At 47.7% G+C, this 25,480-nt stretch overlaps 2 protein-coding genes across 5 annotated transcripts; one reads left to right on the top strand and one right to left on the bottom strand.

Annotated features, from left to right (window-relative positions):
* Positions 1 to 1,160: 1,160 nt before the first annotated feature.
* PLAGL2 (PLAG1 like zinc finger 2) lies at positions 1,161 to 12,673 on the bottom strand. 3 transcript variants are annotated; one of them, XM_083447496.1, is made up of 4 exons: positions 12,395 to 12,673; positions 10,169 to 10,269; positions 9,377 to 9,742; positions 1,161 to 8,742 (listed from the first exon to the last, which is right to left on the bottom strand). In XM_083447496.1, the coding sequence occupies exons 3-4, from the start codon at positions 9,625 to 9,627 to the stop codon at positions 7,539 to 7,541; spliced, it is 1,455 nt and encodes a 484-aa protein (XP_083303622.1). In that variant the 5' UTR covers positions 9,628 to 9,742; positions 10,169 to 10,269; positions 12,395 to 12,673; the 3' UTR covers positions 1,161 to 7,538. The 3 variants fall into 3 exon arrangements, with proteins under 3 accessions (XP_083303622.1, XP_083303623.1, XP_083303624.1); XM_083447497.1 differs by having other exon boundaries at positions 12,401 to 12,658; XM_083447498.1 differs by lacking the exon at positions 10,169 to 10,269 and having other exon boundaries at positions 12,395 to 12,658.
* Positions 12,674 to 12,728: 55 nt separating this feature from the next.
* On the top strand, positions 12,729 to 24,396 carry POFUT1 (protein O-fucosyltransferase 1). 2 transcript variants are annotated; one of them, XM_083447557.1, is made up of 7 exons: positions 12,729 to 13,002; positions 15,841 to 15,962; positions 16,848 to 17,030; positions 17,853 to 17,965; positions 20,651 to 20,843; positions 22,000 to 22,242; positions 22,749 to 24,396. In XM_083447557.1, exons 1-7 carry the CDS (start codon positions 12,867 to 12,869, stop codon positions 22,935 to 22,937), a joined length of 1,179 nt encoding a protein of 392 aa, XP_083303683.1. In that variant the 5' UTR covers positions 12,729 to 12,866; the 3' UTR covers positions 22,938 to 24,396. The 2 variants fall into 2 exon arrangements, with proteins under 2 accessions (XP_083303683.1, XP_083303684.1); XM_083447558.1 differs by lacking the exon at positions 12,729 to 13,002 and adding an exon at positions 13,150 to 13,317.
* The last annotated feature ends 1,084 nt before the right edge of the window (positions 24,397 to 25,480 follow it).

The following is a 25,480-nucleotide window of genomic DNA, read 5'->3' as shown; positions in this document are numbered from 1 at the left end:
TTTCATTGCGCAACTTCAGCCATGGGTGACCTGTCTTAGGTTTCCAAGTTGCAGGTGACATAACTCACATTCTGATCACATCATTTGCCAAAAACTATGTTCTGTAAGGAGGGAAACTTTGCCATAGACGTCTGAGCTGGCAAGAGGAAGAATGCCCACCTTCTCCCTGCAAGACAGCCATTCTTGAAGCTACCTGATGGCTTCGTTCCGTTTCCGGGGTGGGTGTATCTCCTTCACACCAAGTCCCTACTGCTTCTATCCTTGAAGGGCTGAGGTTCTGAATAGTCCCTGTCTTGCTGAAACCATATATGGAGTGTTGGGTTTACCGTAGAGTTTCTTAAATATTGCCTTTAAATGTATGGATTAATTTTGACCCTGCCGCAGCCACCAGTCAAACTTGAAAAGGTCCTATGTCATTCAAGGTGGTATTTCAAAGCCCAAAAAGAGATCAAGACTTGGGGAAGATCTTATTCTTTTATTAGTCTGTTATATTCCATGTCACTGGCATTTAATATAAACAAGTAGGGCCAAAAAATGTTGCCGTAGGTCCCAACCCCTAAGTACTTGTTTGTTCAGGGCTGAAGCAGCAAGTTACTTCCTCCACTCTCGTTCAATCAATCCCGCCGCCCACCCCCCCGTCTTATACTTTTCCAACTGACACGCCACAAAGGCTTCTTAAGCCCATTAAGTATGTTCACTCTACATTGGTGTCTATCTAGGAACCACTATTCCATTTGCACACACTCATAGTAGCACACACTCAACTTCCTGTGGCTGGCATCCATCTGTTTCGGGGGGCAAGTCAAACCACTGGAGAATCACAGCACCTGCTGTGGCTGCCGAAAATGGTAACTTGGACCTGCTACCTCCCACATTGTTTCTGTTGTGTTAGCAGCACTGAAGTGACGTCCCCAGGGTGCAAGTCAGGACAGTGTGTATGGAGGTCCTGGGCTGCCCGGACAACAGGACCCCCCCCATGGATTAGATGCTGGCTAGTGAAGGGACTAACCTCGGGCAGCTGCAACCCATGCTACACCCCTGGGATAGGTTTCTAGGGAAGAGCCAGAGACTCCGGCAGGATGATAGAGAATATGGATCCTGAGTACATACAACCTGCGTTGTTCATAGGTGTTCCCACTCCCACAAACAAACAGCAGAGCTTATACTTCAAACATTTTTAATAAGCATTTTCATTTTTAAAAAAACAAAACACACCCTCTTTCATTTGGACTTAATTCTGTAAGACAAAGAAAAGCTAACTGAACAATGATGAACTGTACACTTCCTAATGGCACTTCAATCTTTAGTTTTAAAAACCTGGACTTGTAAGAAGTCCTACAATACTTTTCATCAGAGGAGGTTATTTGCTGTATTTAGAAAAAGTGCTAGATTTGTTTGAGAAGTCCCAGCTTCAGGCCTAGAGGGCCTTGGTGGCTCTTACGGAGGGCAGGCAGGCTTGGGAGACGAGGCAGGTACGGCTCAGGTGAGCCAAAGAGGTCAGCTCCCTCTTGCAAGGTGCAAGATCGGAGAAATTCCAAATGAGCCCTTGAAAGTTCAGCTGTTAAGACCACAGCCCTGAGCAGGAGAGCAAAAACACAGTCACGGGACAGACACTCTCAGGCAGAGGGGCCACCTGTGAGTTCAAGCCATCAGTTCTTGTGCTGTTCAGAGGAACAGGAAACATTCCCGTGAAAAATGACTAGGAATATAGCATTCCTAGATGCTGTCCCAAATCTCAAATTCCAAAGCAAGAATCGTGTCCCACTGCAGGCAGATGATGTTGTCCTCTGCCCATGTTCCCTGCCCCCCACCCTGCCCAGTACAAAGCACACCAGAGTCACAGTGTATGCTATTAAGGCTTTTGCAGGAGCAACCAGAGCTCAGCTGTCTGACCCGGGGCACGTGCCATGCCAAGTGCAGGCACCCACAGGCTTCCGTTCCTCCCTGGGGAGGTGCAGGCCACTAAGTCTTGTTTCCTTCCTGCAATGCCTCCATCACCCCCTTTTTCTCATGGGTGACAGCAGTTGCCCTGTTCCCTTACCATCCTTTATATGCACACAGAAGTACAATGAAATTATGAGAACGTGGCCACCATCGCAAGCAGCAGCAGGTACATGGGAGTGATGGCCGGCGCCTTGAGGTGGCAGATCACAAAGTGTGTGTGTGTGTGTGTGGCGGGGGGTATAGCCCCACAGCCTGCTCTAAGGCAAAAGCATCCTGTTTAGCAGGTAGGGTAAAACCTTGGTTAAAACACATTACAAAGCATTCATTTTTAAAAACAAACAAAACAAACCACAGCTCTTAGTTATTAAGACTAAGCAAAAACCCAGAGTTTTAACGAGATGCTCGCTAGAGGTTGAGAACACACTAAAACTGGAAAGGCGAAGGCAGCCATTCCAGACTACCTAGATTTTGGGGGGGGGGGTCAGTTTAAACAGCCATGGATAACAGCAGAGAGATACTTAGTTCATTGACACGACACATAACATTTCTTTCTTTGGGTGGATGGTGAGAGGAAGCACTCTGAGATGTCCCAAGGAAACAGCTGTTGCAAAAAATGCAGAAAGACACAAACCAAGCCAGAATCACAGAGGGTTCAACAACATATGCGCTCCCTCTCTCGGCCACAAAACTCCCACTTTTTGATCATATACCATTTTCACCATTTTTGTTAAGATCTGGCAGTCTAGGGACCTTTCTGCTAGGACCACCAATGCAGAGGGGAGGGGAGCATGCAGTGCACATGTAGACAACACACTGTAGGTGTAACTCTTTGCACAGAGCTTGCACTTGCAGTCATTCATTTTATCTGGCGTAACTATTTCATAACACTAATCCAAAAGATGTCAACTTTCCCTCTTCCTTTTAATCCCAGGAGGCTGCACAACTTTTCACTTTCGCCCTTTCTAATGGGCAAGTCTAGAAATAGTGGTATTCTAAAATTTAATTCCACTGCTGTGAAGGACACATTCTTCTTGGGGACAGTCAATCCCACAAAACAAGGCAAGAAACGAAAGAACTTGCAAAGGCATCATCTGAACACAAAAGGACGAAGCGTTCTGGGACAGAAGAGCGTGTTGGATTTATCTGCAAATTTCAAGCATCTTGCCACCTCAGTCAGAAAATAAAATGGGTTATGAGTTTTAAGATGTGCCAGTGAACGGAAGGGATGGTACAACCCTCCCTGCCCCTTGATGAGTTTACTATTTACAGAGAAGAGTCAGTGCTAGTAAAATAAAGCCATTGGGCTTATTGCTAACTAAAAGGGAAATAAACAGCTTGGTCAATAAGAAAGAGTCCAACATAGAGAGCTGCGATGTTGTAGTATTTGGCATAAGACAGGTGGCTAACTGGTACAGGAAGAAACCGCAAAGCTAAATGGGAGACAAACTGTTTAGGGTGCTGTAACACTGGCATCACTAAAGCTAGGAAGGGTCTAAGTACCAGCTTCTTCAAGAGGGAGGCTAAAAAGGTACACCAAGGATGAACAAATGGCCAAGAGGATCCAACAAACTGCAGCCATTTTAGCCAGTCCCCCCTTTGACATGGTAGGAATCTCCAACAGGTGATCCTACCAGTCTTTGTGCCGCATGAACTGGCATCTGCCACACCAGGAAGGAAGAAAAACCTTTTGCCTTCAATGGTTCATGAAAGGGTGGTAAATATCAGGTTGGACTACACAAGAATACAAGCGGCATTTAACAGAGTACGGCTGTGGCAAGATCACCTCATCATGACCTGAATCATTCGTAAGCTCTGGGGAAATAGGGGAGGGGGGAGATGAAGGAATGGCCTTGGTTAAAGCTGAATTCTCTCTGCAAGGAGGAATGAAACCTCTTTAACTCCAAGACCCAATTCTACTTCACAACGGGCATCACACTATGAAACAAGTCGCGTGAAATTAAGTCCCCTATCAATAAGCCACATTTAGGATCAAAAGGAAGGAAACAACTGAAGTGTGTTTTTTAAAAAAACAACAACCACCCACATGCCAGTTGGAAAGGGTGAATACAGACCAGTTGTTTAGCTTTCCAAATAATATGGGCCTCAATGAAATTAATTTACAGTAGCTTAACACTAAGAAAATATCCTTATTTCCACCGGCTATAAGTTTTCAGAACTAGTTGTCATTAAGTGTAATAATGGGATAAAGATTAACAACTACTAGGTAAGATAATCAGCTCATCTTACTTTTCAAGGTAACCTGAAAGCTGTGTACTGATGAGCAGTGAGAATGACGGACCCTTTCCTTTTACTGTAGTGCTATCCCTGGGATAGGCACCAAGGGGAGGAACCTGCTCATTCCTATCTTAAGTGTTGCTTCCTTCCCACTGCCTAGTTGTGACACTAGGCTACCTTCAGATTCAGACAATTTCACTCCTGAGTAAAGCTAAGAGGGGTGGAGGAAGTACCCCCCCCCCAAAAAAAAAACTTCAGTGGAAGCTTAGTTCTGCACAGAGAGAATACCCTGGTAGTGGGACAGAAGATTCTGCCACATTTCTCCTCCTCACCCCAGTTTGAGCTGGTCTGTGCTTTTTCCTCCTGCAAAATGCATCCTGGCGGAACAGCACGGGGACATGATGGCAAATCTTACATATGTAACATGTGAACATGGCTTCAGTGGATGGTTCTCACTCAAGTTCTTACCCCACCCCAAATTATTAGCAGAGAAATATTTTGGTATAAATGTGAATACTAAGCTTGGGGTCCAAGATGGCTCTGAATTACATGGTGGGGTTGGGGGGCACAAAGATCTTACCTATATCTTCGGTTAGGTAATAAGAGCAAAGAAACACAAGTCATGGAGACATATTCAAAAGAACAAGGGCTATAGCCTTAAATATTCTCCTGAGTCAGACTTTTGTCAAAACTCAAGGCTGGAAGCAGTAAAGCAGGCAACAGACAAGGCAGGAATTGCCAAAAACTGGAAGAGTCACACAACAAAAAGGCAACTCAAACTGGGAAAATCTTGGATCAGTTACGTTCAAAAGTCTGAAGAAGGTAGAAGTGTGGAGATTTATCACAAGTGTCGAGGTAGGGATGTGGTGAGGATTGCATAAGAGACTGTGCAGCAATTTCTGGAAAAAGAGAGGAACAGGAAACACAACTGAGGTATTTAAAAATACTGAATGATAAGGAGAAGCCCAGACACTCTCCTATTTACCCAGCGCAAGGCACTCGCTGAAATTAGAAAGGCAACGTCTTAAAAACAGATCAAGAAGCATGGCTTGTGGAACTCACTTTCACATGCTATTGTTGAGGTAAGTATAATGCAAAATACTAAACTGATATGAAATAATTCCAGCTAGAGAAGGGCTAGCTAAGCCTACAAAGCCTGTCCTTGCAGGAGGGGGAATCCTGTACTGAAAGCATCTAAACACTGGAAGGCAATGGGAGAAAACCCCAGACCTTAAAAGCAAACTGGAACTAACTGGAACTAGTAGAAAACAAACTTGCTATGTATCTGCTGAAGCAGAAGGGGCTCCAGAGAGACCACTAACTACGTCTTAGGATGAAGGCAGAGGTAGGCTTATACCCAGGCAAGCAAGAGAAACAGATCCTACTGTCTTAACCCCTACTCCACCCCATATATTTATTTATATATGTATATATGTATGTATATATATATCTGAGGTATGAAGAAGTGAACACCTGGGGCTCGTGAAGATACCCTGAAGTGCCACACAGGCAGACTGACCCCAAACGAGGTTACCAAGTGCGAATTCATAAGGACAGGGAGGAAGGGAACCTACTTCATGAGGTATTTGCTGTGATACAGACAGAATAGCCCAGGAAAGCAGCTTGCTGAAATGGCAAGGGGAAAAGGAAGTGGAATCCAAGCAAGAGGGGAAAAGGAAGCAGCAAACCCAGCACGCAAATGCATGATGGAGAAGCAGAAACCCAGGAGCAACTGGGAAGCACCAATGGGCCCAGTTCATCAACTTGCCTTGGAAGACAAAGCACGCAAGGACCCTGAACTGTCGCAGAAGCAGACAGCAACCCGGAGAGCCACTGCACTCTTTGCATGTCCCCACCCTTTGGTTTTCTGTATGGGTGCAAGATGGCAGAAAACACTACGAAGCAGCCCTCATTTTAACTGGGTAACACATTCCTGGAACACAGGGGAAACTCTAGGAACTGGCTGTGCGAGAGAGGGGGGAAAGAAAAGTCCAGGGGGTCTTACAAAGGAATGCAAGGTCCCAAGGAGACAAAAGAGGATAGGAAGTTGTGGGAAGCACAGGAACAAGGGTATGAAGGCATATTGAGAACACGACACAGCTGGGTCAAAGCTGCCACCCACAAATGCTGCCAAACTTCCTTCAAGAGGCAAGTGGCACAAGTCTTGCTGAGCCACTGGGAGAGCAAGACTGTGACCCTATTCCTTTGGGCAAAGGAACGGCTTGGGCAAGCCCACTCCAATGCCTATGAGGCTGAAATATTAAGCTCTGTGGCTACTGCAAAGCACAGCCCAATGGCTTCCTCCAACAAGCACTGGGGTGAGGTAGAAGGAAGCTTCTTCTCAGGACTTGTTGCTGCTGGGCTGAAGCGTTGGCTTCTCTCAGCAAGCTCCTTTGTGCTTCAAAGCCAAGGACCAAGTGTCAATTGCAAGGCATTGTGGCAGACCTGTGCCGAACTTAAGTAAGCCACAGAAGTGGAGAGAAGCCCTCAGGCAATGAGCTTCCATTAACAGGCGAGGCTGTGGTCCACTCCCCTCCATCCCTGCGTATGCTTTGGGAAAGAGTGCTCACAAACACAGAAAAGCAAGCCGGGCTGTTTGGGCTGCAGGATCCTTCTGACCCACGCTGAGATTTAAGGGAACATGACCTACAGAGCAGTCAGCTAAATTGGCAAAAGCAATCCATAGTCAGTTTTGCTTTCCCCACAGGGGAAGAAATGGAAGTAGTGAAGTGAAATCAGGGCGACCCGATTCCATTGTGTAAACAGTGTGCGAGCTGCGCCAGAAACAAGGACGGTGTTCCTGGCACTTCCTGATTTGCAATGGTGGGGGTGAGGGGTGGGTGGGAAGACTTTTTTACGGGTGCGTAAACACGATTCGGTTGGAATGAGTCTTAATGAAGCGGCTCTGAAGAAAGGAAGTGTAGACTCTGCACACACTCAGTACTGCGTGGGCGCAACCAGGAGAGGTGATGTGGGAGGGGCAGCAGGCGACAACAGGCTCTTCCAGCCTTCCCCGTGGACTGAGGTGCTGAAATGCAGAAGAAATGTTGTGCCCTAACGTGAGGCAGACCCCCGATTCAATAAAGTGGAATGAGGACGGAAGCCCCAAGGAAGGTCAGTGTGATGCCTGATTTACCAAACAAACAAGGTTGGGGAAATACCTGAATTTCTATTTGCTGCAACCTACACACTGTCTGGGTCTGAGGCGCACATCAAAGTCCGCATGGCAGTTCCAGTCCACGCAGGCACTCCTCCCCTCAAACCTTCCCAGCCTACGGTAGGAAGGAGAACAAATCTGGGCACCCTTGCCGTACACAATCCACACGCCGAAGGAAAGTCCCGTTCTTTCCCCAGCTGCCTCACTGGAACGCTTGGTGAAAACGTGGCAAGGTGGTTGCACCCAAGCCAGGAGAGAACATGGAGGGCAGCGAGTGAAGTGCTCCGAAGCCAAGGGAGGTCGCGGCTCCTGGCGCCTCTTGCGGTGGCAAAGTGGTGAGGAGTGACTGGGTCTCTCCCTGTGAATAGCCCATGACCAGACCCGCCGAGGACACGGGAGGGTTGCACGACGGGAGGTTCAAGGGGAGGAAGCCCAGGAGATGGGAGAAGTCCATGTTAGCAGCACAGAGAGCCTCAGAAAGCAGAGCGGGGCTCTTGGAGAGCAGAGTCTCCTCCAGGGTGATCGGCTGAGGAGAGGACGAGGATGGCTCACCAGGCACAAGGGACAGGCCTCCAGGGAGCTCTGCCAAACAGCTGTCCACCTCTGTTTTGGGGAGCTTGTCAGGCAAGTATGAGGTAGATCCAAGCTGGTACTTTGGGGGAGGTTGTGGTGGGGAGGACGACTCCAGGGGGTAGCTCATTCCCATTGGCAGAGGGTTGGGGACTAAAGAATGGGGCATTCCTGAGCTGGGCATGGTGGGGACATGTGCCCCATACATGCCCATTGGCAGCATCCCAGGGAAGCTCTTACTGTTCATCACATCCCGGGATGCCATGCACAAGACGGGGCTCAGTTCCTCTTTCACTGCCACGGCTGAGCTGCAGCTGAGCAGGCCTAGCATGTCCACTGGCTCCGTCTTGATCTTCAGCAGTTCTTGGGAGTGGCTCTTCTTCATGTGTCTGGTCAGGTGGTCCTTGCGGCCAAATCGCTGGGCGCAGTACTGGCACAGGAAGTCCTTCCGGCCCGTGTGCACGACCAGGTGCCTCCTCACATCTTTGCGAGTGTAGAAGCGGCGGTCGCAGTGGTCGCACGGGTGCTTCTTCTCCTTCACGCTGCCCGAGGGCCTCCGGGAGTGGGCCTTGAGGTGCTCCAGCAGGACTTGGGTGCTCTCAAACATCTGCAAGCACACTTTGCAGCTGAGATCGCCACTGGCGGCAGCATGCATGGCCAGGTGGCGCCGGTAGCCGAGCTTGGTGTTGTAGTTCTTGCCGCACTCTGGGCAGTGGAGAGCTTCTTTGTTGGGGTCATGTGTCTGCAGGTGGTTGCGAAGGTGGTCCTTGCGGTGGAACATCTTCTCACAGTACATGCATTGGTGGGGCTTCTGGGCAGAATGGGTGGCCAAGTGCCTTGCGGGGAAAAGAAGCACAGGTTATAAGCAGCTTACTTGTGTCCCTGCCCCCGCCCCCGCCACAAGCACCACAAAAGCTGGGCAGGTTAGCTTGGGCAAGGAGATTCTCCTCTGCCCGGTTTTAAGAGTTATAGGAGTGAAGGAGAGCGAAGAATTTGGCATTTGTCAAACCCATCCGCACATCTTACACCATTCAGATCATAAATGGGACCTGGGGGGAGGATGTTATGGAGGCTTGTGTGGCGAGGTCTGTTGCCTTTCCCCAGCAGCCCCAAACTTTTCATCTATGGCCGCATAGAGTAAGTTATCCTTCTTATGCTTGGGAAACACTGCTCTAAAACAAACCTGTTTCATGGCCAAGTTTGAACCTGAGGCTGCTCCGTCCTAGCCCAACCCTCTAACCCAGGGGTGTCCAAACCTTTTTCAAAAAGGGCTAGATTTGATGAAGTGAACATGCATGAGGGCCAACCAAAGTTTTTGACCTTTTAGGGTTGAAGTTGTTGAGCTGCTTTTTGCAGTTTGCCCAAGGTGATAAACTGCAGCAGGGGCTGGATTAAACTGACTTCCGGGCCAAATTAGGCCCCCGGGCCGGACTTTGAACATGCCTGCTCTAACCCATCTCTCCTACATACCTGTAGAGCTTGTACTTGGAAGCAAAGGCCTTGCCACAGTGCACCTGAGGGCAGCCGTACGGTCTCTGCTCTGGGTTTGCTCTCAGCTTATCCACACTGGGGAAGGAGGCTCCTGGCGGTTCGTGCTGGCATTTCCCTTGGCTCTCGCTTTCTCGGCCCTTGGGGCGGGGTACTAGTTTCCAGCCCGTCTCCTCCTCCTCCTGCTTTGCATCTTGAATCCAGTTGGGGACGCTGGTGAAGAATGCGGTCATGGCAGGCCTAGCAGAGGAGGGCCAAATGAAGCAGAAGTCCTGCCCATGGGCATCTCACTGGTATAGTCACACCCACTGACAATTTTCAAAAGTTTCAGCAAGAAGAGGTTGCTACCTGGAATGATGAGTTGCATGATTAAGGGAAGTGAATGGACACATGCACAGAGATGGTGGGACAAGACTCCACATTTTAAATCTACTTTTAGGCACCAGCCCTATTCTGAGTACAGGAAAAGATTTAGATTCCTAGATGTCAACATCAACCTTTAAAGAGCCCTTGTGACTTGTTTTCAGTTTCAATATTTAAAGAAAAGATTATTACCACAATCTTAAATGCCAATGCGAGTGTATAATTATTGCAGCAACAGTGGAAATCTGACTGCATTTTTAAAGAAAAGAGAAAAAAAGGCTCAGGACATAGTCCAGCTCATCTTGAGGTTTCATTACTGACATAGTGTGTCTTGGATTCAGTGCATGACACTCCTTTTACTCTTGCAAATGCCTGATAAAGGAGATGGCATTTACCTTACCCAACACTTACCCACTGAACTAGTACACTGCTTTAATCAGGTGAGCTGCATGATGTAAGAGCAGGGGTGGGAACCTTTTCCAGTCTCAGGGACGCCTTGCCTTCTGGGCAACCTTCAGGAGGCAAAAGTGGAGAGAGCAACTCATGTAACTTTTACCTTTGTACAGTGGGCTAGTTGCTGCACCCCCTCTCACACTTCTTTATATGCTCTACCCAGGCCAGCAAGAGGCATAGCCAGCCAGGCAAAGCAGTGAGTGAAGGGGGAAAGCAGGACCAGTAAATTCCCACTCTGCTATAAGGCCTGGAATGCTCCCACTTGGGCTATGGAAACTACATCATTACAATCCAAATTCCCGAAGTGTCGGGGGTGACCTTTCAAAAGTATCTTGCCTGCTCTAACCCATTCCTCTGTTGATCTTCTAAATACAGATGTCACTTTTTCAATTGCTATTGGGAAAATGTATTTGGAGGTGAGACGAGTGATCTGGGAGCACCAGCCCCATAGCAATGAAAGCCAAGGAGGTGGGGGGAAAGACCTGATAACTGCTCAGCTGGTAAGACCACATGAACACTTTCTACAGCAGTTCTGAGATTCCTGAAGTAAGGACGGTATGTTAAGAACAAAAAAGTCACAGCACCTTAATGTCCTCATCTTGGCCTACTAGGTACATAATTATTGTTTACATTTTACATCTGGGAAACTGAAGCATGCCCTTGTTTTTGTTTTGTCATTCACATTGTTAAAATTCAAATGCCTTTTGGGAAAGATTGGGCTACCGTACTCTGTAAAACACCACAACAGTGATGGTCCCATGTAAACATCACATCATTTTCAGAAGATGGCTGGGTCAGAGTTCTTCATTGTACATGCCCTGGCACCTCTCAGTTGCTTTCTCATACTAAAATTACGCCCCTCAACCAGCTTCAAAAGGAGGGCCACTGAAACGAAACAGCTTAGAGGCCCCAACCTTCTGACTATAGCCTCATCCCTGCCATTTCACTTAATTAATAAAGCTTACTGTTGATCCTTGTTCAAGTGACGTTCCCTACTCGCGTCACCTGCAGGAGGGATGCCAAGATTTATTTTTAATGTGATTGTTGTGCTTGCCCATCTGCCTGGGAATTTGGCAAGCCAACAGGGCAGGCTGCCATTCTGCTGGGGCCAAGTGCTTCCATCCAAGTAGGTCAAATCAGGACAAGGCCATGTGACCTTCTCAGGGGAGGTGGGCACAAAGCCAGAGCTCCAGCACTTTTCTTCCCTCATGCCCTTCCCTCTCCAGGCAGAAAAGAAACTGCCCATCAGCACTCTGGACAGTGAGCATGCAGAACCAACGGAAAGCCTTCTGCACATAGCCAAAGGCTCAAATAAGACCTGAGCGGCTAAAATGCTGTTTGTGCGGCTGAGGCACATGGCTTCTACTGCATCCAAGACTCAGGGAACCCTCTACGAACAAACAGGTGCAGAAAGTGCTTAACCTAGTTTTATGGAAGAAGTGAGGATTGAAGGGGGAGAACAGGGCAAGCAGAGTTCATAGCACTAAAATCCCTATGGGGAGCTCCAAATTTTTCACGTTTATTTTAAGGGGAGAGAAACGATGGAGGTCTCTGTGTATTTTCTCTCTTGGCAATGGAATATGGGAGCCAGCCTCATTCCAAGCCATGATTACTGTCTCAATCAGGCCCAAAATGGTCTGCTCTGATTGGCAGCTTAGGGGCAGAAAAGGTCTTTCCCAACACCTCCCACTGGATCCTTTTCACGCCAGAGGTTGATCCTAGAGCCTCCGGCATGCCAAGTACCCACAGCGACACCGCTCACCCTTCCCTCCAAAAGGCACAGAGGCTGGTGTCTTCCTAGCTACGACCTCCCCCCCCCCTGCCCTTCTTCAGCCCCAGGGCTCCTTCCTCCAGTCCCGTCCCTACTTCCACCTGCAACGAAGTAGAGCTGCACCTGCTCTTCCTGCCCGCCCGTTTCCCACCTTAGGTCTGGAAGCTCCTCGGGGCAGGGAACTGACCTTTGTTGTGGCTCTGTAAACACGCGTGCACGGCGCTTACTGCAATATTGTGGCCTATCTGAGGGGAGGGAGGGTGTCCCTAACATTGGAGGGGGGGGTTCTTATAATGGCGCCCCGAACTCCGTTAAACCCCCCCCGCCACCCCCGCGCATGCGTACTTTCGAGAAACCGTCCCCCACCCCCCACTAATACACAACCCCTCAAGGCCGCTCGCTCGCTCGCTCACCCCCACCCCGCGAGTCGCTCCCCTCCGCTGGCTCGTCCCGGCTGGAGGAAAAGGCGAGGAAGACGACGACGAAGGCGGGCCCAGCTCTTGTTGTGGTAACTGAGCGGGCGGCGGAGGCCCCATGACCGGAAGCTGCGGGGAAGAGGAACCGCTCCGTGGGGAGAAGGAGGCGGCGGCGGCGGCTGAGGGGACTGAGGCGGCGGCGGTTCGTTCGCCTTTATTTTCCTCTCGCGGGCTCGCTCGCGCCCCTCAAGGCCTCCATGGCGCCACATCCGGCCCAGACCGGAAGCCGCCTTAGTCCCGGCCGCTCTGCCCTCACGAGCGCCGCCGCCGCGGGGCGTGCCGGGAAAAGGGGCCGGTCGCCATGGAGACGGGCGCGGCCTAGCCCGGCCTAGCGAGGCAGCTTCTCTCCCGCTAAACTTTACGAGCCGAAGCCGCTTCTTCCAAGCCGGAGGAAGAGACGGAGGGAGGCATGGCTGTTCCCGGGAAGGAGCCGGTCGGCGTCGCGGGCCTGCAGGTGCTGCTCGTCCTGTTCCACCTGGGCAGCGGAGGCGAAGGCGGCGGCGCCTGGGATCCGTCGGGATACTTACTCTACTGCCCCTGCATGGGTGAGGCGGCGGGGGGGGGGGCGCCTCCTTTCCTCCCCTCCCAGGGCGCCACTCGGGTCATCACAGTCCCCTCCCCCCCCCCCTTTTCTCCTTTCTCTCGTAGGCCGGAGGCTCTGTAGGCCGGGGGCTCTGAGGGGCCTTCTCGGCGCCGTTGGACTACAACTCCCGTCATCCCTCACTGCGGACCGCGCTGGCTGCTGGGAGTGGAAGTCCAGCCGTACCTTTTTTTTTCAGAACTTACTCAAAATCAAGCAAATGTTTAAAGTGGAGATGGAGTATTAACCACACTTGCTGTCACTGAGAATATACGTTAAGGTTCATGTGGGGTTTGTTTGTTTGTTTGTTTGTTTGATTGTTTGTTTGATTGATTGATTGTTTTGCTGCATGCAGGGATGTAAAGGGGCAGCTGATGGATAATAATAATAATAATAATAATAATTTATTATTTGTACCCTGCCCATCTGGCTGGGTTCCCCCAGCCACTCTGAGCGGCTTCCAACAAAGATGAAAAATACACTAAAATGTCACATATTAAAAACTTCCCTGAACAGGGCTGCCTTCATTTTGACAAATTCTGGAGGGTGTTAACTAGAGTTTAACTGAGAACAAAGCACAGCGATAGGGGCACATCTTGGACATATCTCATGTGGAGAGTGGGAAACCGGTTTAATAAAAATAATAGTAATAATTATTATTATTTATTATTTATACCCTGCCCATCTGGCTGGGTTTCCCCAGCCACTCTGGGCGGCTTCCAACAGAATATTAAAATACAATAACCTATTAAACGTTAAAAGCTTCCCTAAACAGGGCTGCCTTCAGATGTCTTCTAAAAGTCTAGCAGTTGTTCTTCTCTTTGACATCTGAGGGGAGGGCGTGCCACAGGGTGGGTGCCATCACCGAGAAGGCCCTCTGACTGGTTCTCTGTAACTTGGCTTCTTGCAGCAAGGGAACCACCAGAAGGCCCTCAGAACTGGACCTCAGTGTCCGGGCAGAACAATGGTGGTGGAAAGGCTCCTTCAGGTATGCTGGACCGAAGCCGTTTAGGGCTTTAAAGGTCAGCACCAACGCTTTGAATTGTGCTCGGAAACGTACTGGGAGCCAATGCAGATCTCTCAGAATTGGTGTTATGTGGTCCCGGCGGCCACTCCCAGTCACCAGTCTAGCGGCCGCATTCTGGATTAGTTGTAGTTTCCGGGTCACCTTCAAAGGTAGCTCCACATAGAGCGCATTGCAGTAGTCGAAGCAGGAGATAACTAGAGCATGCACCACTCTGGCGAGACAGTCCGTGGGCAGGGAGGGTCTGTATTAAAACTGTATTAAATTGAATTAATTTGGCAATGATTTGTAATACTGTAATTCAGAAAATCAAGAAAAATAATTGGCAGTGAAGTCCAGTCATACCTGGAGGCCACAGATTCACATCTTTTTTCTCCTCTGTTTCTTTTACCTTTGTGTAAAAAACAACAACAGCAAAAAACTAATAACCAACATGTCGTTTCTCCTGCTGTGCTTTTTTTGTAACTTGGGATGCTGCCTTGCTCTCAAGGTGGGTCGCGGTCCATCTAGCACAGTGTTGCTTGCGGTGACTGGCAGCAGCTTCCTTGGACTGCAAACCAAGAGTCCTTCCCAGGCCTCTATGGCCTTTTAAATTGTATGTGTGGAAGGCTGTTATTGTTTTGTTTATTATATTATGTATTTTTGTGTTTTTAATACTGTAAACTGCCCAGTGGTCCTTGGATGAAGGGTGGCATCTAAAATTAATTCATATTAATGATGAAGGGCCTAGAAAGGCTACAATGATGATATTGGGGATCAAACCTGGGGCCTTGCGCATGCAAAACAGGTGCTCTGCAGTTGAGTTATGTCCTTTTACAAGACTGTTTTCCCCTGTCTGTCAGATGATGGGTCAGAGGGACAGGTTCAGTCTTGCTGGGTGCTGCTGCACTAGTGTGTTTTCCACAGGGCAAAGCAGACCTGTGCTGCCAGCAGCCTTGAACCTTCTGCTCATCATTTGGCGAGCGGGGAGTTCCATCCTGCTGGGTGCTGCATCACCAGCATGTTCCTGGTGGGGCTGCTGCCCTGTAGGTTATTGTTAGGTTGCTGCATGCTACTATTGCATTATAGGTTAGGGAGTGACCTGCTTGTGGTTCTTGATCAACCCGTGGAGTGCAACAATTAGAAGTTAAATGTTAAAAGTTAAGAAAATAATACAAAGTGTGTGGACTTAAAGTGTGTGTGAGAGAGAGATTTAAAGACTGCTAAACTATTATAAACTCCCTGGGCAAGCTTTCAATTAAGGTGACAGCAACTGTGATTTTCATTTCAGCTTTGTAAATAGCCACTTGATTGTTCGCTATGGGTATAATTTGCCTCCAGGTTATCAGACGTCTCATTGCCACCTTCCTTGATACCGCTTTCTGACAGCTTGCTTTGATACCGCTTTCTGACAGCTTTCCAAATAAATCCACAGAGGTCAGAAGTCTTGCTATCCAAGTATACTTTCATCTGTTAGTCCTTTGTGCAATAAGTTTCTTATACTTTTGTAAGAGTTTCCTTTCTTGTTATTTGGAAGTAATTATTGGTTGCCATTGATTACTAGGGGTTTTTTTACGCAGGGGAGAGGCCTTCTGCAAGCTTCTGTGGGTTGGGAGTAGTTCCAGAGTCCTAACATTTATGCAACTTGCCTTATGCTTAAGCTTTGTGAATAATTCAACATAATGAAGGAAGCATTTTGATTTTGGCAGCCATGTAGTTCTTCCGTATGAAGTTGCCCTAGGCTTGTTGCTCTGCCCCAGCCTGGTGACTAAGAAACAGGTCTTTATGTTCTATTTCAAGGGAGATTTGGGAACCAAGCAGACCATTTTCTGGGCTCTTTGGCGTTTGCTAAAATGGTGAATCGGACCTTAGCTGTGCCCCCCTGGATTGAGTACCGGTATCACAGGCCTCCCTACACAAATGTAAGTAGTTCTGAAAACTTCTGATGTACCGTATTTTTCGCCCCATAGGGCGCACCGGCCCATAAGACGCACCTAGTTTTTTTGGGGGGGGGGAATAAAGGGGGGGAAATTATTTCCCCCCCAGGCACGGGGCTGGGGCGAGGGAAGCCCGAGCTTCCCCCGACCCCAGCCCCCAGAACAGGCAGCTTTCCGCAAGTCGTGAGAGCCCAGTGCCGGGCTCCCACGGCTTGCAGCGCGCCCAGGTTTCAGCATGCAGGCAACTCTCCACAAGCTGTGGGAGCCCGGCTGCACGAAGCCTGGAGAGCAAGAGGGGTCGGTGCGAAAGGCTTCAGCGAAAGGACGCACACAGCGAAAGGACGCATTCAGCCCATAGGACGCACACACATTTCTCCTTCATTTTTGGAGGGGAAAAAGTGCGTCCTATAGGGTGAAAAATACGGTATATTTGGGTTCTGTGCTTTTGGAATACTAAGTATTTTCCCAAAGCCACACATAAAGCAGGCTCAGTGAATAGGTCCTTGGAATAGATGAGTTAATTCTGCTGGTGTTGGGTGCTACCTACATTTTGTATACCTTGTACAAGCAAAAAAAAAAAATTGTTTTCAACCATTAAGCTCTGGTCCCCCTCTAGTCTTTAATTAGCCAACTGCAGGTCTTGAAAGCTCTCCTGGCCTCTGCTTCAAGCCAGAGTTTCATGGATAGTGAAGGAGTCAATAGTACATCAAACCTGCAAATCTGACAGACCAGGGTAGACTAGGCTTTGGAAATCCTTCAGCCCTTTAAGTTATGCTGCTCGCTTTTCCTTCAGACGGTTGTGGATTCACTATCGCTGGAACAATTATGTGTGTGGACAGGCTCCTAAACTCTGTTCTCTTTGCATTGCAGCAGCACGTCCCCTACAAAGAATACTTCAAGCTGGCGCCTCTCCTGGAGTACCACCGGGTCATCACTTTGGAGGAATTTATGGAAAAGTTGGCGCCCATCCACTGGCCTCCTGGCAAGCGAGTGGCATACTGCTTTGAAGCAGCGGCTCAGAGGAGTGCTGACAAAAGGACTTGTCCCATGAAGGTAGGAGTCTTTCACATCCCTGAGGTGCCTTCTGTAACCCTGGGCTGCAGTAAAAGCTCCGCTGCTGCCGTTCTTCTAAATCAAGAAAAAAGCACACCAAGAACTCTGGCCAATATAAGTTTGAGTAGTGGGAGTGGTCCCTACTCATGAATCAATAGTCAATTGTAACAAAAACTAATCCATTCAAAAGTATGTATTCTGACAAGGATTACAAACTCAAATAGAGATTACGAACTCAAACAGAGATTACAAATTCAAGCTCATAAGGATATGTATAACACAATAATTCGTTACAGTATTAGAGATAAGAGTTCGTGTTAGTCCATAGTCAGATTTGACTTGAAGATCTTAAGTTTCAATCATTGAGCAGAAGTCAATTATGGATCAGAAATTATGGATAAGAAACCAGGACAGGGCCCTGTTTCGATGTATTCACCTTCATCAGCTGGAAGTATCAAACATTGCATGAAAATACATTTAAATTCTAAATTATCATAAATTATAAAACAGTATTATGCAACAGCTAGCTAGGGACCATGGGAGTTGTAGGCCCAAAACATCTGGAGGGCTGAGTTTGAGGAAGCTTGTTCTAGATAATGTTCTGTGGATCATTTCAGTGTGTTTGTATTTAACTTCCTTTCTCTACTTGGAAAGCTTCTGGTAAACTCACACACAGGTTTCAGTGGGGGCGGGACTATGGAATATGGGTTGTGTCAGCTAGGAGCTTGTGGCTCCCGTAGCAATTGCAAAGCTGCCTGTTCCTCTGGCCTGCCTCACCTTTCGTCTGCCGCAGTGAACAAGCAGCTGCCTTTGCTTTTGCAGGATGGAAACCCCTTTGGCCCCTTTTGGGATCAGTTTGCTGTGGATTTCGATAGGTCGGAGCTGTTTGGAGGCCTCTCCTTCAGTGCCTCTTACAAGGACCACTGGATTCGAAGGTAGCAAGTGTCGCTTGGGGGTGCCATTGGGCGAAGGGCATGGTTAGGCACTGGGCACATTCCTCCATTGCTGCTCTGGCTTGTAAAGGGTTCTTGGAAATAATACTCATCATCATCATCATCATCTTTTATTTGTATCCCGCCCTCCCCAGCCGAAACCAGACTCAGGGCAGCTAACATCAGACATATAACTGTTGGGATGCTGCTAAGGAATCAGGAGCAATTAGCAAGCCCCCAGCTGGCTCCAGCCCACTGGCCAACGTGCCGGTCGAACTCCAGGCCTTGGTTCAGCATGAATCTGCGACCCAGAGCTTCAGAAGCTGGGCACGCAACTCAGCAGAGTAAACGCACAACAGAAGTGGCAGGGAGAGGCTGTGTAAAGCATATTTACAGGCAGTTTATTCAGCGTACATCAGGACAAAAGGAAAAACATGTCTTCTCCCTTTCATGTCCAAGCAAGCAGCATAACAGAAGTTCCCAGTAAGCTGTGCTGGAGTGTAAACAGACATGTGACAACAATTCCACATATCTGTTGAGGTGGAACGGAATATCTTAACAATAACATTGGTGTAAAATCAAATAATAATTAAATTACCTCCTAAGAAAACAAGTCAGTATCAAATTAAAATCTAATTAGATGGCTTTCCGCAGGATTAGGGTTGGGAACATAGCTGTCAACTTTCAGATTTGAAAATAAGGAATCAGCAGCCTCGAAAATAAGGGATCAGCAGCCTCACCTGTCCCGGGGACAGTCTACAGGATATCTAACAATCCCGGATAGCAGCCAGAAGCAGCGGGAAATGGCACTGGAATAAGGGAATTTCCCACAAAAAAAGGAAAGGTTGACAGCTATGGTTGGGAACAGTAAATGCTCATCAGGCCCAACTGCTTACGCTGTTCTTATATGGGTCTGTGAGAATGCTGGGAGGCCTCTTTCATACTAGTTCTTATACAAAAAGAGAAGGGGATTCAGGCTGAGCCCTGACCAAAGGCCTGGCAGAACAACTCCACCTTGCAGGCCCTGCAGAAAGATGCCAAATCCTGCAGGGCCCTGATCTCTTGTGGCAGAGTGTTCCACCAGGCCAGGGTCAAGGCCAGCCTAATCTCCCTGAGGCCTGGAATCTCCAAGATGTTGTTATTTGCAGACCGTAAGGAAAGAAGGACAAGTGCACTGGCTCCCGGTGGAGTACAGGGTCAGATTTAAGGTGCTGCTTTTGACCTTTAAAGCCCTTCACGGCCTAGGACCCTCATACCTACGGGACCGCCTCTCCTGATATGCCCCACGGAGAGCCTCAAGGTCCATAAATAACAACACCCTAGTGGTCCCAGGCCCTAAGGAAGTTAGATTGGCTTCAACCAGAGCCAGGGCCTTTTCAGCTCTGGCTCCGGCCTGGTGGAACGCTCTGCCTCATGAGACCAGAGCCCTGCAGGATCTGATTTCTTTCCGCAGGGCCTGTAAGACAGAGTTGTTCCGCCTGGCCTTTGGCTTGGAGCCAATTTGATTCCCTCCCTCCCTCTCTTTCTTTTTTCTTTTCCTTCTCCTCCTGCGATGAGGCTACATTTTAATATTTTAATGTTACATTATTTTCATGTTGTATTTTACTTTTGTTTTTAAGTTGTAATCATCTTGTTTTTATTATTGCTTGTAAGCCGCTCTGAGCCCGGCCTTAGCTGGGGAGGGCGGGGTATAAATAAAAATTATTATTATTATTATTATTAAGTATCCTGCCTTTCTGCACGGATGGCAACCAAGGTGATTTAACAACAACAAAAACACAAAAACAGACAAAATATAATAACAGACAAAAACTGAGCAGATAAAAATGCCTTGATAATAACATTACATTTTCCATTGAGGATGGGAGAAGAAGCAGTGGCATATAGCAAAATAGGGGTCTTTCTGGTTCCTATTTTTGGGAGATGACCATCTGGGTCCATTAGACTTTCCTCTAAATCATTTAGGAAAAAGCTAAATAATGTGGGGGTGAAAATACAGCCCAGTCTCACTCTCCTTGCCATCCCAGTACAATCTGAAAGTTGGCCCTGCAACCCACATCTAACCTGCAGTTTGCTATCGCTGCTCAGAGCTTTAATAAGGAAGAAGAGTCGCATAATGGTCTTTGGGTGGTATGTGTTTTGTAAGAAGTTCAAGGATCTTGGGCAGTAGAACTAGGAAAGACACCTCCAGCTCTGAGACCGTAAGACACTGCTGCCAGTTGGCATGCGTAGGGCAAAGGTCTGTGACAGTATTAGGCAGATGCATGCATGCATAACTAAAGTCTGCTTGCTTAGTCTGTTGATTTTTCAGAGATTGCTGCCGTAGTTTAAAATACAGGGAGGTGCATTTTGCAACTTCTTTCCCCTAAGGAGGCCCGCCTAAGCTCCAGTATGCAAATATTTGGGAGGTGATGCAAAGCGTCTGGGGAATTAGGAAGTTCTTATGAGCTGAAGAGCATGAGAACAGAAATGCAAAATACAGATTAACTTTATTCGGGTTAGCATATTCTTCATAAATCTTGTTAGTAGTTCATCTCTTTGTTGTAGGTGTGTTTTTTAAAAAAAATTTACTAAAAAAAAAAAGCATTAGCAATAAAAGTTCCTAACAGTAAAAACTGAGCAGCACTGGTGCGAGCAAACATGGCAAGTTGTAGCTCCTGTTGATCTTTCCACTGTGTCTTTCACTAGGTTTCCCTCCTCTGAACATCCTGTTGTGGCTCTTCCGGGGGCCCCAGCCCAGTTTCCAGTTCTGGAAGAGTACCGGTCCCTGCATCAGTACATGGTATGGTCTGATGAGATGGTGAACAAAGGCGAGTCCTATATCAATTCGTTCCTGGTCAGACCCTACGTGGGAATCCATTTGCGTGTCGGTTCAGACTGGGTATGGTTCTTACATATACTTCCTTGGGGACTGTAATGTGGGATGGGCTGTAATAGAGTCTGACTGGCAGCTTCTAGCTCCATACAAATAAAAAAGGGAGAGGGTGGGGCTGTTAAGAACATATGCTGGTTCAGAACAAAATCCTACTTAGCTCAGCATCCTGTTGCCTACCTAGGGCCATCCTTTGTCCGCTGGGTGCCTCTGGGAAGCTCATAAGCAGAGTTGAGATCAGGTACCCTCTCTCTGTTTTCTTCCCCAGCAGCTGGTGATATTCAGAGGCATGCTTTCTCTGATCCTGAAGGGGTGTACACATTGTGACTTGCAGTTGTTGTCAGCTTGGTGCATACTTGAACCAGACTGTTTGGGGATGGGAATATAACTGAAGCTAATAATAATAATAATAATAATAATAATAATAATAATAATAATAATAATAATACATTTATTTATACCCCGCCCTCCCTGGCCAGAGCCGGGTTCAGGGCAGCTAACACCAATAAAATCACAGTAAAAACATAATAGGGGGAGAGAGAGAAAAAACAATTTAAAATACAGGTTAAAATGCAATTTAAAATGCAGCCTCATTTTAAAATAGCCGATAAATCAAGACCATAATGGGAGGGAAACATAAGGGTCAGACTGAGTCCAAACCAAAGGCCAGGCGGAACAGCTCTGTCTTGCAGGCCCTGCAGAAAGATGTCAAGTCCCGCAGGACCCTAGTCTCTTGGGACAGAGCATTCCACCAAGTCGGGGCCAGTACTGAAAAGGCCCTGGCCCTGGTTGAGACCAATCTAACCACCTTGCAAACTGGGACCTCCAAAATGTTGTCATAAGGTCCTCCGTGGGGCATACCAGGAGAGGCGGTCCCATAGGTATGTGGCTCCTAGGCCGCACAGGGCTTTAAAGGTCAAAACCAGCACCTCAAACCTGACCCTGTACTCCACCGGGAGCCAGTGCAGCTGGTAAAGCACTGGATGAATGTTGTCCCGCGGCAAGGACCCTCCATTAGCAATGTGGTTTTTTTGCCTGCTTTGGCTAGCTGTATGGAATTTTCCTTCTCCATTGCTGTGAAGTCCTCCTACCTTTGTATGATGCTCTGTTTCTTACCACTTCTACCTGTGTGTGATGTTCTGTTTTTCTCCTCCCTCCGCCTTAGAAAAATGCATGCAATATGTTGAAAGATGGCACTGCCGGGTCTCATCTAATGGCTTCGCCACAGTGTGTGGGCTATGATCGGAACACTGCTGCACCCCTTACCATGGATATGTGTCTGCCAGGCCTGAAAGAGATAAAACGAGCGCTAAGACTCTGGGTGAAGAAGACAGATGCAAAAGCTGTGTACATCGCCAGTGACTCTGAACCTTATACGAAGGAAATACAGCAGCTTTTCAAACAAAAGGTAATGTCCTGCTGCAGCTGAAGCAATGAGTAGTTATTGGTGCAAACTTCACTGCTTTTCTCTCTCTGGGTTTATGCATTGGAAATATTAATATCTTGCCTTTCTTCTCAGACGGAGGAATCAGGGGGGCTTACAGCAGGGATGGGCAGAAGAAAGTTTGGGCTCTACTGGGTCTTTGAGTGATTTGGCATCACAGTTATTTTGCTCAGAATATATGATGCAGTTGCATTCGATATAGAGGTAGCTGAACACTAGTTCGGAAATCATTCAGGTGACTTTCCACATGGCAAACCTTGAACCAAGGACTGTAAGACAGAATGGCATCCAACAGACTCCATCTGAAAGATACTCTGGGAACCTGAAGGTGTTATAGAAAGGTGCAGCTTGATGAAACAAGTTCAGGTGGAGGGATAGAGTGAGTAGACAGACAGCTTGTGGCAAACGCCACGTCTGCATGTGTGTGTTCACTTTCAATCACTGGTCTCTGCTTGTTTTCCCCTTTTCAGATAAAAGTGGTGTACCTGCAGCCTGAAGTGCCCCAGGTAGATTTGTACATTCTCAGCAAGTCTGACCACTTCATTGGAAACTGTGTTTCTTCCTTTACTGCCTTTGTGAAAAGAGAACGCGATGTGCATGGGAGACCCTCGTCCTTTTTTGGCATGGACTATCCACCCACGTCAAGGGACGAATTGTAGCCCCTAGAGGAAGAGATGCCTTTCGACCCACTACTTGCATACAGTTCTCATAAATACAAGGTCTCCCTCAAAGCAAGCACTGGATATATCTGGATTCTACAGGTTCATCCTCATGGCATTCCTTGAATATTACTAGAACGTGACCTGAAAGGAGAAGTGGATGACTTCCAGGAAACATTCCCTCCTCCCACAGTTGTGGTTCAAATAAGCAAACCCACTCCCGTTCCTCTCTTCCCCTTTCTTTGCTGTCTTGCTACCTCTTCTGGAATTAATGACTCGTCTGGTGCTTCCTTAATGCACAGTATTCTCAAGACGGCTTGTTCACTGACAAGAAGTGTTCTGACATTAAGAACTGGGAACCAGCAGATACGTTCTCAGTTGTGCAACCAACTGACATTTGCCTTGTGTGCTTTTGTTTTCTGAGCTGCCAAATGGATTTAATTCCCATTCCCCCTTGCTGGGAGTGGGCAGACTATAAGCAAATGATTTTGCTATCAGCTGTGACACGTTATGGGACTTTCAGAGGAGTTTTAGTCCTAATAACTCTGGTGCCCTGTGGACCAGTTCTGTTTGCGGCAATTCCCAGGTAGCATAGAGATACCTTTTTATTTTTTAATCCTATTACACAAGAGCCTTTTAGAGCAGTTTTGCATTTTACAAAATTGGCAGTCTAAGCACTGTACACAGTATAAAATAGAAGTTAAGAAATAATCTCCTTTTTGAAACACCGTAATAATTCGTAAATCAAATATTATGCACCTTTTATTGGGCCCATTTGCAACATCGCTGAGAGCTCAGTGCATCAGTTGCATTTTAATGGCTTTTGGTGGGTCAGCAATCATGTCTTTCTGAGCTCTCTATTCTGGAAACCCAGCCTGGCTGCCACCTTGAAACTATTTTGTTGCATTGAGCAGGGGGTTGGACTAGGAGACCTCCAAGATTCCTTCCAACTCTTGTACACTCATTCTTTCAGCATCCTTTTTATGTTTAGAAGCTGTGACCTTTTAAAAGTCTCTGAAAGGAATAACCACTTGGTCCACTTTGAATTGCAGGCATTTACTTTGAGTCTCTTGAAAAGAGGAGCCAACAGATAGTGGATCTTGATTTTTTTGTTTTAAAGTGTTTATGCACTTTTCTCTGCATAATTGCTCTGAAATCATGATTCAGCTTTCCTGATGTACATCTGAACTATGCTCCCTAATTTACCTGTAGAGTTTTCCCACAGAAAAATCCTCAGGCAGGAGATCTGCAAACTGTCAGGTTACCTAGTTCATGTTATGTTACCTCATCACATCAGCAGTAACTTTCTGTGGTGACAGCACAGCATCTTACCCTCTGATAATTATCTGCTCCTGTGCATTCTGAACATCAGTTGACAAATTGTCCTGGCTGATGGCTGCATGCCTGAACTATCCTTCCATCTGCACTCTATATTAAGACTAAATATGTTGTGCTGGGGGAAATACCGTATTTTTCGCCCTATAGGACGCACTTTCCCCCCTCTAAAAATTAAGGGGAAATGTGTGTGCGTCCTATGGGGCGAATGCAGGCTTCGCGCACCTCTCCGCAAGCAGCGGGAGCCCAGCGCTGGCTCCCGCTGCTTGCAGAGAGTTGCCTGCATGCTGAAGCCTGCGCGCGCTGAGCTCAGCGCGTCCAGGCTTCACAGACCTCTCCGTAAGCAGCGGGAGCGCTCCCGCTGCTTGCGGAGAGTTGCCTGCATGCTGAAGCCTGCCCGTGCTGAGCTCAGCGCGTCTAGGCTTCGCGGACCTCTCCGCAAGCAGCGGGAGCCAGCGCTGGGCTCCCACGGCTTTCAGAAAGCTGCCTGTTTGGGGGCTGGGGTCGGGGGAAGCTCGGGCTTCCCCCGCCCCAACCCTGCGCCTGGGGGGGGAAATAATTTTTCCCCCTTTATTTCTCTCCCAAAAAACTAGGTGCGCCTTATGGGACGGTGCGTCCTATAGGGCGAAAAATACGGTAACTTTCTGGAGCTTTCTATTTGCTTTATTGGGCTCGAATTGCACAGGCAGCATTGTTAGCCTCTGTATCTTCCTTTTAGGTGTTGATGAAACAATCTTGCAATAGCAGGATTGAATTGCAAATGAACTTTTCCTAGGTTTGGTTGCTTGCGGTAGCAGTATTGCCTCTAGTCTCTTTTCTGTCTTCCTCCGCCATCTTCTGAAAAGACTCTGGTTCATAAATGCTAACAGTTTCAGCGGACCAGTAAACACTTTTATAAGCAGCGACTTTGCAAGTTTATTAATTTAATCACTACCTTGCATCACTTATTGATAGTGAATTATCACTGGCAAGCTACAAATCTGAAAACCAGCATTGTATTTGCTGGAAACGTCTTTGCTCATCTTTATGAAGTACTGGAGAAGTTTGTTTAAAAGTTCAGTCTTAAAAGGTGTAGAGAAGCACTAGGCTTGGAAGAGAAATGCAGTTCCTGTGTCCTAGTTTTGGTAGATTCTGCAGTGAAACCATGTCTTCCAAAGCTACCTGTAATATGGATGATAATGATGGTGATGATCGAATGAAAAAAAGAC

Source organism: Podarcis tiliguerta (assembly GCF_965153285.1).
Source record: "Podarcis tiliguerta genome assembly, chromosome: 6".
In the NCBI taxonomy this organism is placed as follows: Eukaryota; Metazoa; Chordata; class Lepidosauria; order Squamata; family Lacertidae; genus Podarcis; species Podarcis tiliguerta.
This window is presented reverse-complemented; position numbering and strand designations above follow the sequence as displayed.

What these genes read in the sequence shown, in the direction of transcription:
- PLAGL2 (XM_083447496.1), bottom strand. Translation starts at nt 9,627, where the DNA reads ATGACCGCATTCTTCACCAGCGTCCCCAACTGGATTCAAGATGCAAAG. An exon ending in TCCAAGTACAAGCTCTACAG is followed by an intron (nt 8,743 to 9,376) that starts GTATGTAGGAGA and finishes TTTCCCCGCAAG; the next exon opens with GCACTTGGCCACCCATTCTG.
- POFUT1 (XM_083447557.1), top strand. Translation starts at nt 12,867, where the DNA reads ATGGCTGTTCCCGGGAAGGAGCCGGTCGGCGTCGCGGGCCTGCAGGTG. An exon ending in ACTCTACTGCCCCTGCATGG is followed by an intron (nt 13,003 to 15,840) that starts GTGAGGCGGCGG and finishes TTCTATTTCAAG; the next exon opens with GGAGATTTGGGAACCAAGCA. An exon ending in AGCAGCTTTTCAAACAAAAG is followed by an intron (nt 22,243 to 22,748) that starts GTAATGTCCTGC and finishes TCCCCTTTTCAG; the next exon opens with ATAAAAGTGGTGTACCTGCA.